This window comes from Cornus florida, unplaced genomic scaffold (assembly GCF_030987335.1).
Source record: "Cornus florida cultivar Cherokee Brave unplaced genomic scaffold, ASM3098733v1 CherokeeBrave_3.0.0_Hap2_Chr08, whole genome shotgun sequence".
Taxonomy (NCBI): domain Eukaryota; kingdom Viridiplantae; phylum Streptophyta; class Magnoliopsida; order Cornales; family Cornaceae; genus Cornus; species Cornus florida.
Genome location: NW_026775578.1, coordinates 83,681,545 through 83,698,008, shown reverse-complemented (window position 1 = coordinate 83,698,008; position 16,464 = coordinate 83,681,545). Strand labels below are relative to the sequence as shown.

Genomic DNA, 16,464 nt, shown 5'->3' with positions numbered 1-16,464 from the left:
GCGCACTGAGGTGCTAGAGGTCCTTTGGAGCCTGGGTGCGAGGTGCACGGCGAGGTACGCGCCTAAGTGAAGTGAGGCGCACAAGTAAAAATTTAAAACAATAAATATCAGAAAACCGAATTTAGGTCAAAGACTCTAACACGTTGTGCAAAATTTTAGCATTAGGATGGTGCAAACAACTTGTTTGAACATTCGAACATACAGTGACCGGTGACTAGAAAGATCTCAACAAGGAATACCAGAAGCTGTCATTTTAGTCACCAAAATTATCTAAGTGGACAAGTAATTGTACTTAATGAATCAACTCAAAATGCAACAGAGCACAGAAACAAACAGCAGTAGGAATGTTTATCTAAAATGCAGGAAATTAATTAGTCAAAAAAGAAAAATCAAGAAGAGTGAGATAGAGAAGAAGAAGACGGAGAAATGGGCAGCAAAAGAGAAAAAAAAAAAAGAAAAAAAAGAAAAGAAAAAAAAGAAAAGAAAAGGAAATCATCAACAAGAGGGAGGAAAAAAAAATAGAGAAAACAATTTAAAACCCCACAGAACAAGTACTTAAGACGGGAAAAAAAAACCCACACTGTTGACGAGAGAAGGGAAAAAACACAAATAGAGAGAAGTAGATGAAGAGAGAGGGAGAGAAGAAGAAGTAGATGGAGAGAGAGGGAGAGAAGAAGAAGAAGAAGTAGATGAAGAAAAGAAAGAAATAAAAAGCACTGCCCCCAAAACAGAGATTGACAAAAAAAAAAAAAAAAACACGGTTCACGAGAAAGGGAAAAAACAGAAAAAAATTAGTGATTGAAGTAGAGAGAGAGAGTAGATGAAGAAAAGAAAGGAAAAAAAAAACAGAGCCCCATGAAAAAAAAAAAAAAAAAAAAAAAAAAAAAAAAAAAAAGGAAAAAGAAGAGAGAAGAAGTAAACGAAGAAATAGAGAGAAGAGGTGAAGAAGTAAAAAAAAAAAAAAAAAAAAAAACCTGAACTAACCTGGTCACCAAACAGGGATTGACGTCGGCTAGGGCTTCATCTTCGTCGGATTGTCGCTATAATTGCTGACCTGCTTTCTTTCTCTTTCTTTTCTTTCCCACTCCTTCACGTCTCTTTCTTTTATTTGACTATTGACTTACTTGATATATTTTATTCTTTTTTGTTTCATACGATGACAAAACTTCCTTTTGGGTTTGGAAACTAAAAACTTTTAGCATATAGAAAGAATACAAAGCAGTTAAACACATAAAGGGAAAACTGTAGAAACAAATAGATGAGGTGTGACTAGGTGCGCCTAATAAAAACCCTAAGGTGCAGCCTAGGTGTGCCCGGGCACACTTTTAATAACACTGGGGTCGAGGGATATAGATTATGGTGCCTAGAGGCTTCTGCTAAAAGGATACTTGTTAATTCAACGAGAGCTCAGAGCAGGTGGAACATATAGAGTTTCAGTTAGAGGATAATCTTGATCAGTCAATTGATGAGAAGCTGCAATTTCAGACTAAGGGAGATAAACAATTGTAGCAGTACAGTGTGGCTAGAGACAGGATTGGGATGGAGACTAGGCCACCTCAGAATTATGGATTTTCACATGTTGGTTCAGTTGCTTAGGCACTTAATGTGGCAAAGGGTATTGATGAGCAGGTACCGCGCACTTATCATGAGGCCATCATAGGTGGAGAGAGTCAGCGCAGTGGTCTATTGCCATAAGTGAGGAAATTGAGTCTCTTCATAGGAACCAGACTTGGGAGTTAATTGAGAAGCCTAAGGGCTAAAAGATTGTGGGTTGTAAATGGGACTTCAATAAGAAGGAAGGAACGCCATAATTGGAATAAGCGAGGTTCAAGGCATGCTTGGTGGCGAAGGGCGATACACAAAAGGAACGGCGGACTTTAATGAAGTTTTTTCTCTTGTGGTGAAACATATCTCAATCAAGGCGCTACTTGCTATGGTTGCTCTATATGACTTAAAGCTTGAACAACTTGATGTAAAGACTGCATTCTTGCATGGTGAGTGTTGGAAGAGCAGATTTATATGCATCAAAGGAAGAACATGTTTGCCTACTAAAGAAGTCCTTGTATGGGCTGAAGCAATCTCATAGACAGTGGTGCAAGCAATTTGATACCTTTATGGCGCGGAATGGCTACTGTAAGAGTGAGTTTGACAGCTGTGTGTATTACATGAAGCTCTTAGATGGTTCGTATTTGTGCTTGTTGCCATATGCTTATGATATGCTGATAGCTTGCATAAACATGTCTGAAATCAACATGTTGAAGGCTCAGCTTAGTAGTGAATATGAGATGAAGGATATTGGGGCTGCGAAGAGGATTTTGGGTATGGAAATTCACAGGGATGGTAGAGAGGGCATGTTGTATTTGTCATAGAGGAAATACTTAAGAAGGTGTTGGAACGATTTGGTATGCAAACATCAAGTACTCCATTGGCAGCCCACTTTAGTCTTTTGGCAGGATTATCACCTTAGATCGAGGTGGAGGTGCAGTTGGTAGCATCATGTATGCTACGGTGTGCACTAGGCTAGACATTTCACATGCAGTTAGTGTAGTTAGCATATACATGGATAGACTTGGGAAGGTCCATTGGCAAGCTGTGAAATGGATATTGCAGTACTTGCGAGGCAACGCAGATGTTGGCTTAGTCTATGGCACAGGCAACAACACGCTAGAGAGTGTTGTTGGGTATGGTGATTCGAATTATTCTGGAGATCTTGATAGGAGGAGGTCCTGACAGGGTATGCATTCACTCTTTGTGGGAGTGTGATCAATTGGAAGGTGACTTTGCAGTTCACAGTTGCATTGTTTACTACTGAGGCTGAGTACATGGAAACTACTGTGGCAGTGAAGGAAGTTGTATGGTTGAGAGGTTTGGTTGGTGATTTGGGCTTGTAACAATGTGATTTGTCTGTGTTTTGTGACAACTTGAGTGCCATACATATGACTAAAAATCAGATGTTCCATGAGAGGACCAAGCACATTGATGTTAGGTTGTCAGAGATATGATTGCACAGTGAACTTGATTGATGTTTGCAGTTGCTGAGGCCCTTAAGAGCATGTGAAGGAGGCAAGAGGAGTAGCTGGGATTGCGGAGTTTGACAGATCTCAAGCCAAGGTTGAGATTTGTGATGTTGTAGCCCGAATTTGGCCCGGGGTGCGTTGTGACCCGGTTTCGACCTGACGACCCGATATTTTTGACCCCCCTATTTTTTTGCTTGCGGGTCGTGGACCCGGTTTAGTATTCTCTTGTAGCCAGGTATATCAGGGTCGGAGTGGGATGATTGAGAGATTGAAAATCACAAAAAAGAGAGTGAAAGCGAGACCTAGGGCTTTGGAGATGAAACTTGTAATCTCATGTTTTTTGCATATTGAAACCTTTCACCGGATCTTCACTGTGGATGTAGACACAACTTGTCATGCTAAATCTTTGTGTTTTTGGTGTGGCATGTTTAATTTTCTGTTGTGATTCATGATTTGTTCTTGGTTCGTTGCGTTTGTCGTAACATGGCTCACCCTAAGTCTAGGAAGCAGGGATACGGATATATGGGTATGACAAGATACGGACACGACGATACGACAAATCTCAAAAAACTAGGACACGGATGCGGTATGGATATGTCAAAAAATAATAATATAATATTTTATTATATATAGAAAAACACTGATTTTTATTAATTTTAGCCACATAAGCATGAATGAAAGCACTAATTTGGAGTTTAAAATTAAATGTTTGTTAATTTTGTTATTTTAAATTTAATATTATTTTTTGCACTAGAGCATAATATATTTTTAATTGCATTGAATTTCATTCTTCCAAAAAAAAAAAATACAAAATCACCCCGCCGTATCCTGGAAGTGTCCAAAACTTGTCCTTGTTGTGTCCATGCCGTGTCCAAACAAAAAATAAAATATTCAAATTTCAGGACACTTCTAGCTGTGTCCGAGTTGTGTCTGCATGTCCGGGCCGTGTCCAAGTTTTCGACACAGCGGCACCCCTGGAGTGTCCGTGCTTCCTAGCCCTAAGTGCAACCCTATGTTTATAGAAAAATCTCTAGTCTCATTTCAGGTAGTTCGAACTCTTGTTTTGGTATTTAGATACATATCTGGAATCATCTTTATCATAACTAGAGGGAATTGTTTTCTTTCTAGAGCTCGCTAAATTATCTCTCTCAACACCTTATTGTAAGCCTTTTCTAGGTCTATAAAGACAATATGTAGATCCTTTTTCTTACTACTACCAGTGTTATTAAAAGCGCGCCTAGGCGCGAGGCGCACACAAGTGCAAGGTTAGCGACTCTTGTTCCCACAGGCGCAGCGACCTTCATTAGGCGCGCTCCTGGGCTGCGCCTTGGGCTTTTTATTAGGCACGCCTAGTCGAGCCTCATCTATATGTTTCTTCAGTTTTCCTTTTATGTGCTTTAATGCTTTGTATTCTTTCTATTTACTAGAAGCTTTTAGTTTCCAAACCCAAAAGGAAGTTTTGTCATCTTATGAAACAAAAAAGAATAAAATATATAAAGCAAGTCAATAGTCAAATAAAAGAAAGAGACGTGAGGGAGTGGGAAAGAAAAGAGAAAGAAAGAAAGCAGGTCAGCCATTGCAGCAACAATCCGACGAAGATGAAAGCCCTAGTCAACATCAATCCCTGTTTGGTGACCAGGTTAGTTCAGTTGTTATTATTTTTTTTCCTTCTCCTTCTCTCTCTCTCTCTCTCTCTCTCTCTCTCTCTCTCCCCGTTTAAATCTTCTTTCTCTGTTTTTTTTTTTTTCGGGGCTCTGTTTTTTTTTTTTTTCCTTTGTTTTCTTCATCTACTTCTTCTTCTTCTCTCCCCCTTCATCTACTTCTCTCTATTTTTTTTTTTCTGTTTTTCCCCTTTCTTGTGAACAGTGTTTTTTTGTTTTTGTGTCAGTCTCTGTTTGGGGGCTCTGTTTTTTATTTTTTATTTTTTCTTTCTTTTCTTCATCTACTTCTTCTTCTCTCCCTCTTCTCTCTGTATTTTTTCCCTTCTCTCGTGAACAGTGTGGTTTTTTTTTTTTTTCTCTGTCTTAAGTACTTGTTCTGTGGGGTTTTTAATTTTTTCTCTGTTTTTTTTCCTCCATCTTGTTGATGATTTCCTTTTCTTTCTTTTTTGCTGTCCTTTTCTGTCTTCTTTTTCTCTCTCTCTCACCCTTCTTGATTTTCCTTTTTTGACTAATTTATTTCCTGCATTTTGGGTTTAACATTCCTGCTGCATTTTGTTTTTGTGCTCTGCTGCATTTTGAGTTGATTCATCAACCAATTCTACCGTTCATTTAGATAATTTTGGTGACTAAAATGACAGCTTCTGGTATTCCTTGTTTGAGACCTTTGTAGTCACTGGTCACTGTATGTTCGAACAAGTTATTTGCACTTTGCATCATCCCAATGCTAAAATTTTGTACAACATGTTAGAGTCTTTGACCTGAATTCGGTTTGCTGAGATTTATTGTTTTAAATTTTTGCTTGTGCGCCTCACTTCACTCAGGCACGTGCCTCGCGCCTAGGCTCCAAGGGACCTCTAGCGCCTCAGTGCGCCTAGCGCCTTTAATAACACCGACTCCTACATTGTTCGACTAATTGTATTAAAGTAAATAGCTTTCATTGTGGATCTCCGTGGCATAAATCCAAATTGGTTATCGGACCTGAAATGACATTCTTCCTTCTTGTTGAATAAGTTTGTTAGCAATTCAATTCCTATGTTTCCTAGTGCTTTCCATGCTTTGATAGGAATGCAATCCAACCCAACCGCTTTACTTTTCCCCTCTTTTTTAGTGTCCTTTACTTCCTTATTGTTGATTTTATTTATAACTCCTACATTAAATTTATTACTTTCCACTTCTTTAGCATATTCCTCATTAAGAAGGTGTTGAAAGTAATTTTTTTCATCCATCTGATGTGTCACCATCCTTCGCTAAACTTTTATTGTCTACATCTTTAATGCATCTAATTTGATTAATGTAGGTAATTTGATTTATCTCTACACTTTGCAAATTTATAAATAACTTTTTCTCCGTCCATTGTGCCTAGTATGCATATAAATCATTTGGTGCGTTTTCTTTATCTTTACTTTCATTTTTTAATCTCTTATAATTCTCTAGATCCTCGTCACTTACTTTTTTTGCTAATCTTTGAAACTCTCTTTTGTTCAGTATGCATATTCATAAATTTAATTGGCTAACGTGCAACATTTAATTATTTAGATTTTTAACATGTATGATATTTTCATTAAAAATTTAGAATTAAGCATTAAACACATTTTGATGCAGGCAGTCAATTGTAAGCCCATAAATTCTGCCATTAATATGAAAAGAGTAAACAATATGATCAATCGAATATACTCGTTATATGATATAATGACAAATAATGGCCATCAAGAAATGTAAACACTATGATTGAATGATTAAAATACTGGGGATGGGCTTGTGTGTTGAGTTTTTTTTTTTTTTTTTTTTAATTTTTGTTTATTGTTTTTTTTTTTTTTTTTTTTGAGTTTGAGCTTACTAAAAGCGCAAGCTTGAGAGTTTTATGTCCGCTGCTGGTCTATGGTAGGTTGAGGCGATCCAAAGTTTTGTGGTCTAGCAAAACTGATGTTGTAACTGGGGTATGACCTTATATGTTCTAGTGTAGTAACTTAGTTGTCAGTCCTTTACTGTCTTGTAGATATGATGCCAACTTTGCTCTGATACCAAACTGATGTGAGACTTTAAGGGAATCCTCATGCAGTTGAAAGTTAATGGATTTATTTTATGAAATTTAAGATAGTACAGCGTAAGAGTTTGGAGGCATATTGTGGGAATGTATGGTTTAAAACTAGGGACGAAGGATAAGGAAGAAGAGAAACCTATTGGAGTCTTACCAGTGGGGTATAGGCATCACAGTTTGACAAGGTTTCGTCCCCTCAAATGTTTGTGAATCACTCACAAGAAAATTCTGTAAGGCTTACTCACCCTTTCAATTGTTGATAAAAACAAATATTACACCCCTTTTATTAGATTACCTACTTCTACCCATATGGCTCTTGGAGTTAATACCATTATGGAGGTAACCTGTATGACTTGAAACTCTTAAACTTCTTACATGACTTAAATGCTTGACTTTTACACATTTAACCATGACTAGTAAACTTATAATCTTTTGATCCTTATAATAAATTGAACAAGAGCTTATAAAAGACTCTATGGCTGTTTAAGTGCCCAGATAACAAAACCCGTAAATGACTTAGCTTGATGAATCCCAATTATGTAAGGTTCCAATTGGGCCCCACATCAGGCTTAAATCCTCCTTTCCATGCCTCTTATACATCTTTAAAGGATGCGCTACTGATCTCCATCATCATTAGTGAGAAAAAAGTTGTAACCTACTAGAAGAGAATTAGCTGACAGCTAGGAACCTATTTTTGTTTCCTCTTAAAAAACACTTTTTATCCTACTTATTTCCCTAACAATCCTTCCTAGAATCCTAATTTCAATAATTTTTTCTGGGACCACTTAGAAGACATGGCTCCAAAAGTTTTAGTTGTTACAATATGGAGGGAGGGCAATTCTTATGGCAATGCTTGTTGAAGTGTTTGGATTTGGTGTGGTAAAAATGATATACAACTAAGAAACTAATATCGGTAAAAAAAAAATGGTAGACAACTGAGTAACCAAGTGAATTTATGAAAGTACACACAATTAATAGCATCTTTCCCTATTCTAAAGCATACATTCATTTGCAAAGGTTCTCAAGGGAGCTTGAGTTTGTTGACACATTGAAGAGTTGAAGATCAGTTGAACTCATTAGCTCATAAAAGCGTGATGCGGCGTTAGTTTGTTGACTCGTCTCACCCAATCTATCTGGAAGATGGTGAGCATTTGTGTGATATCCTTTATTTTTTAATTTTTGTGTTTCCAACTATATGAGCAGAAGTAAAATGGATGTTGTGGGGTCACATAAAATAACTTATTCAGATATTATTATTATTATGATCTTTTTTCAAACTAAGGGTTTTAGCCATATGTGTGTGAATCAAAGATGTTACTGAGATTTTTGATACTTTGATTTACTTGTTGCATGATTTAAACTAAAGACATTTACAACATAATGCATGCTTTCATCTTCTGATGCAAATTTTCCTGTAAAATAACTGTTGGAATATTTCCTACGTGCCATTATATGCTCTTGCTGAATATATGATTTATCAGTGGCTTATCTCCCCCATTTTAAATTTCAGGTTAAGAAGGAAGAGAAAAATATAAGGAGAACTGTCCTAAACAGTGTAGTGGGAACTCTAGATCTAAGCATCCGGCAATTTTTGCACGGAGAAACATACCCAGGGGTACACACACTATCTTATCATGAATCATGCCTGCAACCTTTAGAATGTCATGAATTATTAGTTGAGAAATCAATACCGTGCTGTGATTTACTTCCCTCTATGAGGCCTATATGCTATATATCAAAAGTGAGCTTTGATGCTGTTAGAATGTTATATATATATAAGTGTTCGGTCATTATGTAATTACAGAAAGTTGATAGGGCCCTTGTGTTATTAAGTAAGACTTGTAATCATTATATAAGCCTGTATAGGCTTATTAGGTCTGTAATGTGTTATATACAAGATATAATCTCTCTCTCTCTCTCTTTCATATGATTTTGAACATGGTATCAGAGCGCTGCGATCATGGGTGTGAGTCTGTAATTGGGTGGTTATTGTATTAGATCGGCATCGCGATTGTGGTGTTGGTGGTCTTGGAAGTTCCTTGTTCGTCGTTAGATCTGAAGATTGTTCACCGTCGTCGTCAGATCTACAGCCTCGGTCGTCGTCTTCAGCTTGTTCACCGTCGTCGTCAGCTTGGTCGTCGTCGTATTTGCCTTGTTCTTTGTCACCAACAGCTCCTTTTTGTTCTTCAACGATCTCGCCGACATCGATAGTCTCGATTTGCAGAGGTGAGGTTCATCCTTTTGATTCGCCGACATCTACAGTCTCGGTTTGCGATCGTTGCTTATTGATTCAGCCGTTGATTGTGATTGGGTTGCCGTCGTCTCCGCTGCGTTGTTCACCGGCGTTTGTGAAGGTGTGAAGAAGAAGACCCATGTTTGGCTACACGGATATAGCTATTCCAACCCTGGTTTACTAAACCTGGGATAGCTCAGATCCGGCCCGTTGACCAGATCTGGCCCGTTTGACCAGATCCGGCCCGTTTTCCAGGTTCGGCCAGAATACAGATTCTGCTTTTTTTTTTTTTTTTCTTCCTTCTCTATTTTGCTGGATTCACCATGGCATCTAGTTCAAATTTGCTTTCTCCCACGAATAGTCTTCATTCTCGCATGACTTCAGTTAAACTCAATGGGAAGAATTACATACTGTGGGCTAAATCTGTTGCCATTTTTCTCAAAGGCAAAGGTCTTGGTACTCATCTGACTAAAGAGAAACTCAAGGCAATTGATGTTTCTTTTGATGCATGGGAAAAGGAAGATGCGCAGATCTTCTCTATGATGATAAACAACATTGAACCCCAAATCAGTTCCACGTTACTTTATTTGGATACTGCTAAGGAAATATGGGACAGATTGCAACAATTGTATTCTGGGACAGGTAATATCACTCGTGTCTATGAACTCTGTAAGCAGTACTTTAATCTTGAACAAGGTACTCAAAGTATAGAAGAGTATTATTCCAAAATTATGGGAGTCTATGAAGAGCTGAATATGTATCAGCCCATTACTGTTGATGTTCGTAGTATGCAACAGCAGCGTGCGGACTTTAATGTTGTCCGTTTTCTTACTGGTTTATCATCAGCATATGAGCCTTTTCGTGCACAGATTATGGGCAGTCCAACACTTCCCTCTCTTGCTGAGGTGTTTTCTCACCTTCAACGTGCTACACTAGCAAGTGATACATCAAATTTGAATGCTGGACAGAGTAGTGAGCGTTCAGCATTGGTAGTTTCCAAGGGTGAACATAATGCTTACCGTGGAGACGTGGCCGTGGCAGGGAATTAAGAAAATGTACTGATTTTGGTCTTTCTAATCATGCTGTGAACTTTTGTTGGGACCTTCATGGGAAACCATCTAGTTATGCAAATCAAGTTTCCTCTTCTCCGAATGATGTTGCTTCTGGATCTCACAACGTGGCTGAATCAGATACGGTCCCTGTTCCACGGGATGAGTATACTCAGTTTTTGTCTTATAAGCAAGCATCTAATTCATCTTCCACAGCTAACTTTGCCCAGTCAGGTACTGCACACACATGTCTATTGTCTTCCACTCGCAGTCCTTGGATCATAGACACTGGAGCATCTGATCATATGACCGGATGTTCTTTTCTTCTATCTGATTTTCATTCTGTACCTCCTTCTCAAGGAGTTACTCTTGCTAATGGTTCCTCCACTCAGGTTTCAGGTTTGGGGACAACTCAACTTGGTGATTCATTGTCTCTCTTGTCCGTTTTACATGTTCCGCATTTTCCCTTTAATTTAATGTCTATCAGTAAGCTTACTAAATCTCTCCAGTGCTCTATTACATTTGATCCTACTTCTTGTGTGTTTCAAGATCTCAAGACGAAGAAGACGATTGGTACGGGACATGAAGCTGGTGGCTTATATTATTTTGATTTCGAACCTTATCCTATGGCTCTTCAGTCTTCTCTGTCTCCATTCTAGTGGCACTGTCGACTTGGTCACCCGTCACTTCAAGTTTTGAAGTGTCAAGTTCCTAGTTTTAGTCATTTGAAATTCTTGTCATGTGAAGTTTGTCAACTTAGTAAGCACCATCGCGTGTCTTTCAAGTCTAGGGTTAATAATCGTGTCTCTAGTCCTTTTCATTTGGTTCATTCAGATGTATGGGTCCCAATAAAACATTCTTCGATCAATAAATTTCATTATTTCGTGACATTTGTGGATGATTATTCTCGCCTGACTTGGTTGTTTCTAATGAAAGATCGTTCTGAGTTGTTTTTAATTTTTCAAAAATTTCGCAAAGAAATCAAAACTCAGTTTGGATGTCCAATTCGTATCCTACGTTCTGATAATGCTAAGGGATATTCTTCAACTCCATTTGATACATATCTTAGTGATAAAGGAATTATTCATCAAAATTCATGTGTTTATACTCCTCAACAAAATGGAGTTGCAGAACGTAAGAATCGACATCTCTTAGAAGTAACTCGTGCTCTCTTGTTTCATATGCGTATGCCTAAACGGTTTTGGGGTGATGCTGTTCTTACTGCCTGTCATCTTATTAACCATATGCCGTCATCTGTATTAGATGGCAAATCTCCACATTCTATTTTATTTTCTGATTCTCCCTTGTTTTCTCTTCCTCCTAGGGTTTTTGGATGTGTATGTTATGTCCACAATCTTGGTCCTAGTTTTGACAAACTAGACCCACGTGCCACAAAGTGTGTATTTCTTGGCTACTCTCGTTCTCATAAAGGTTATCGCTGCTATAGTCCTGTTTCTCAACGGTACTTTATTAGCGCGGATGTCACATTTTGTGAATCCGTCCCATATTTTTCAGATACTGATTCACTTCTTGATATCACTCTTGAGTCATCTCTTTCTGTAGTTCCTCTTCCCTCACTTTCTCTTCAACCTCGATCTCTGGTTCCTTCGCCTACCCCGTTACAGGTGTACACTTGAAGACCAAAGCCATCTGCAGTTGTGCCTCCTCCATCGTCTTCAGAATCTTTGGATCCTGCACCTTCCACTGTGTTTGATTCCTTACCTATTGCACTTCGTAAAGCTCCTCGCTCGTGTGTTACTAAACATCCCATTGCTCAGTATGTCTCTTATAATTCCTTATCGCCATCTTTCTCATGTTTTTCCTCTAAGTTGTCTACTACATTTGTTCCTAAGACTGTGTAGGATGCTTTGTCTGATTCGGGCTGGAGGAAAGCAATGCAAGATGAAATGGATGCTTTGCATAAGAATGGCACGTGGAATCTTGTTCCATTACCTCCGGGTGCTAAGCCTGTTGGTTGTCGCTGGGTATATACTGTGAAGTATCTTCCAGATGGGTCTGTTAAGCGTCTTAAAGCACGTCTTGTTGCCAAAGGTTATACCCAGACTTATGGTATTGACTATGATGAGACATTTGCCCCCGTTGCTAAGATTTCTTCTATTCGTGTTTTGATTTCTCTTGCTGCTAATCGACATTGGCCTCTGTTTCAGTTAGATGTTAAAAATGCTTTTTTGCATGGTGACTTAGCAGAAGAGGTTTATATGGAGCAACCACTTGGGTTTGTTGCTCAGGGGGAGTATCTTCACACTGTTTGTCGCCTTAAAAAGGCCCTGTATGGATTGAAACAGTCTCTACGGGCTTGGTTTGGAAAATTCTCTGAGGCGGCGTTACAATTTGGTCTTAACAGATGTCAGACCGACCATTCGGTGTTTCACCAGCGCACTAAAGCTGGCTTCATATTTCTTGTGGTGTATGTAGATGATATTGTGATCACAGGTGATGATTCTGAAAGCATTGCTAAGTTGAAGTTGTTTCTGCAATATCGATTCCACACTAAAGACTTGGGTAAACTTAGGTATTTCTTGGGTATTGCAGTTGCTAGATCCAAGAAGGGTATAAGTTTATCCCAACGGAAATATGTGTTGGACTTATTAGAAGAAACAGGTATGTTGGGTGGTCGTCCGGTTGATGCTCCTATGGATTCTAATACAAAACTTGTGTCTGATGAGGGTGATCTATTTAATGACTCAGGCAGATTTCGTCGCCTTGTTGGGAAATTAATTTATCTCACTATCACTCGACCTGACATTTCATATGCAGTTAGTGTTGTAAGTCAGTTCATGGGAGTTCCTAGAATGCCACATTGGATTGCTGTTCTTCGGATTATCCGATATCTCAAGCAAGCTCCAGGTTTAGGGTTACTATATAAATTAAATGGTCATCTCAGGGTGGAAGGTTTTACAAATGCTGACTGGGCTGGTTCTCCTTCAGATAGGAGATCTACTACAGGATACTGCACATTTGTAGGAGGAAATCTAGTTACATGGCGAAGTAAAAAGCAAACGGTGGTAGCTCGATCTAGTGCTGAAGCTGAGTATAGGGCAATGGCTCATACCACTAGTGAGTTGACATGGATACAACATTTTCTAAAAGAACTTGGGTTGACAGTTGAAGCTCCTACTCCATTGTTCTGTGATAATCAAGCAGCAGTTCACATTGCATCAAATCCTGTGTTTCATGAGAGGACCAAACATATTGAAGTTGATTGTCACTTCATTCGAGAAAAACTATTAAGTGGGAGCATCTCTACTCCATTTGTGAAGTCTGAAGATCAATTAGCTGATATGTTTACCAAGCATTGGGTTATAACCGGTTAAGAACTATCTGTTCCAAGCTGGGATTATTTGATATATATTCTCCAGCTTGAGGGGGAGTGTTAGAATGTTATATATATATAAGTGTTGGGTCATTATGTAATTACAGAAAGTTGATAGGGCCCTTGTGTTAGTAAGTAAGACTTGTAATCATTATATAAGCCTGTATAGGCTTATTAGGTCTGTAATGTGTTATATACAAGATACAATCTCTCTCTCTTTCATATGATTTTGAACAGATGCACTGTAGAAGCTGCATGTTCCAGCTACTTCTCACACTTTTTCCTTTATTTATATTATTTGAGTTGGAACATTTTTAACGATCTTTTTCTTTAAAAATATTTCTCTTTATTTTCTTCTGGTTTTGTTTTAGCAAGGGTACTTAGTGGAAGCCTCACATGCTTACACTAGACTTTCCTCTAAATTAATTGATCTATTGCTCATCTCTTTCACTACAGGGGGGGTGGGGGAATAGGTGGGTGGGTCATGGTATGCTATGAGTTGTGCTCGTCACATGGGTTTGCTGTTTGTTAAACCTTGCTTATGAATTAGCCATTATATTCAGGAAGTGAAAAGACCAACTACTGTCTTGGCAAGTCAAGAGCCCTTTGATGCACATAAGTATGCTTATATTGCAAATGTCTGTGTTTCAAAGTTTGCTCGGCGTCAAGGAATTGCGTCAAATATGCTGTATTTGGCCACTGATGTTGCCACCTTAGCAGGTAAGATGTTTCAGCTTTGAACACCTTAACATAAATTCTGTGCTGGTGCTTTTGTATTGCCTATTTATCTAGTTAACAGTCATTTCTCTCTCTCTCTCTCTCTCTTTCTCTCTCTCTCTCTCTCTCTCTCTCTCTCTCTCTCTCTCTCTCTGTGGATATGCTGTCAGGCACGAAAGAACTATTTGTTCATGTAAATGCAGAAAACAACCCTGCACAAGAACTTTACAAGAAAACGGGCTTTAAGGTTTGGCACCAGAATCATTACTAGATATTTTAATCTTTTCATTTTAATTTCATTTGGCATAGCTTGCATCAGTACATGCCTTTTATGTTTTTGGAGCATTTGAGATACAATTCGTAGACTTTAGCATTAGTATCTGTCTGGTCGTCCTGGAGTGGTGGCAAAGGAGACATCTTTGTGATGTTTTTCTTCTCTGTTTGGTTGGTCCTTTGATGGTGTTTCTGTTGGTCTCTCCAGCTTTTGGCATTCTCACATTTAATTTCTATAGTTCCATTATCGTTTTGTTTTTTACCCCGTAGGGACAGCTACAATTGTTGGAATTCATCAGTGGTACTGCTGAGGATATATATATATATATATATATATATAATGTTTTGTTGCATTCATCTGTCATGAGTCTTTTTGCACTGATTCCATGGACATGTTGTCATTGCTGCAAAACCTGCTTCGGCATTGTGATCTTTTTTCTGTTTATGGTTGGGTTGTATGTGCATGTTTTTCAGTGTAAAATTTGCTTTAGCTTTGTGATATTTTCCAGCTCATGGTTGGGTTGTATGCTCGGGTTTTAGTGTCTCAATTAGGACTTAACCCTGCACCTTACTGTTATGAGGTGGCAAGAGATACCACTCAAGTTAAAGAGCTGGCAGCTGGGCCAAAGTGTTTTTTTTTATAAAAATGATGGACTATATTCCTCTTTTGTCGTTACATCCTCGAAATCCCTTGTCTACCCCAGCATCCTGGCATTGGCACCTGTTGTGATAGTTCATAGCTAGACCATCCTTGTCAAATCTCTTGTATTGTCTCTTTTTTTGTGATTCTTCCTTTAGCTTTTACAGTGACTTATCTGGGGTTTAATATTGTAATGATTGTCCTTCAGCAACCACTTATCATACTGTTCATTTTAAATATAGAGCTTATAAACTACCTACCCTCGTGTATTTTAATGTGTAGATGGTATTGTGGTTTGTCTTTTGAAATTTTCCTTTAATTGGTAGGTACAAGTCAGACACATGGCACTATAGAAGAATTCTCATCTTTATTAAATGTACTGCATTTGTTAATCACATAACATTCGAGAAGTGATTCTCATCTGCATTGTGTTCTATTACTGTCAAATCTTAAATTTCTCTGCCATTAAAGATAGATAGCAAAGAAAACAATAATCGTTGCTCTTCTTGGTAGTTAGTCATCAATTTTAGATCATTCTCTCTTCCCTACTCCTATTATGCTAAACTTAGGTTCTCTCTTCCCTACTCCTATACTAAACTTGGGTTGTGCATAAAGTATATGGCATCTGTACGTGTATGATGATACAATATGTTTCGTGAAATGATATTGATTCTGGAGAACAATTCCAAATCTGATTTATGTGTGCTACTATTAACTTTTCCATCGAAACTAATTTTAGTAATGCATTTTCTGGGTTCTCTTGCATTTTTACAATGCAAGGACCAGAAGTTTGGCATCTCTTGGCTGTTCTATGTTGAAATTTCTCAACTTCCGTTCACAACACAAATTAGTATGCGATATACAATTGACTGTTGCAATCTCAAAACTCCTGTTTGGTGTTTCTGGTCAGACTGTATTCACATAGTTTATCGTTTGACCTTTTTAGGTTGTTGAAGCTGTGTCGTCTCCTCTATCAAAAGATCAGAGGTTGCTGATGTCCGTGGAACTATAAGTTGTGATATGGTGCCAAATCACTTTTAATAGCAAGATTATATATTAGGTTGCACTGTAAATTATTATTATTGTTGTTGTTGTTGTTGAAGTCAATATCTCATCGGCTAATTAAGATGCAAGGACACAAAAAAAAGGTTGTAAATTTAATATTATCAATTGTATAATTTTCTTCTATAAATTTGAAAGAGCAGATCGTGAATCAAAATTTGAATTTCTTTTGGGATGTTGTAAATAAAAAGAGGGCTTTTGAATGTAGTTGAGGTGGTTTCAAACAATCTCTTTCTTAATACTATTGTTTATTATTGTTGTTTGGTATCTGGTGGTGGTGGTGGTGGTGGCAGCCTGTTGAGACATTTTGCTGGGTTAGTAACAACTCATGTTTGAATTGAAATTGAGACAGTTTTACTCATTCTTAGGGCCTTAATTCTAATGTATTTCTTTCGTATTTTAAATTTTGTTGCTAAAGCTTCCTTAGAAGTATCCATTAA

General features: G+C 38.0%; 1 protein-coding gene across 3 annotated transcripts in view; it reads left to right on the top strand.

The window, feature by feature from the left end:
• Positions 1-16,464, top strand: part of LOC132268230 (GCN5-related N-acetyltransferase 6, chloroplastic-like) — a 29,805-nt gene that overhangs the window by 8,602 nt on the left and 4,739 nt on the right. For 2 of the 3 annotated variants that reach the window (XM_059769043.1, XM_059769041.1), the window contains 4 exons: positions 8,227-8,331; positions 13,896-14,052; positions 14,220-14,296; positions 15,909-16,291. In XM_059769043.1, the coding sequence (XP_059625026.1) occupies positions 8,227-8,331; positions 13,896-14,052; positions 14,220-14,296; positions 15,909-15,974 (405 nt within the window). In that variant the 3' untranslated portion in view covers positions 15,975-16,291. Of the gene's footprint in view, positions 1-8,226; positions 8,332-13,895; positions 14,053-14,219; positions 14,297-15,908; positions 16,292-16,464 lie in introns of those variants that run through there. The other variant, XM_059769042.1, reaches the window with a different exon arrangement.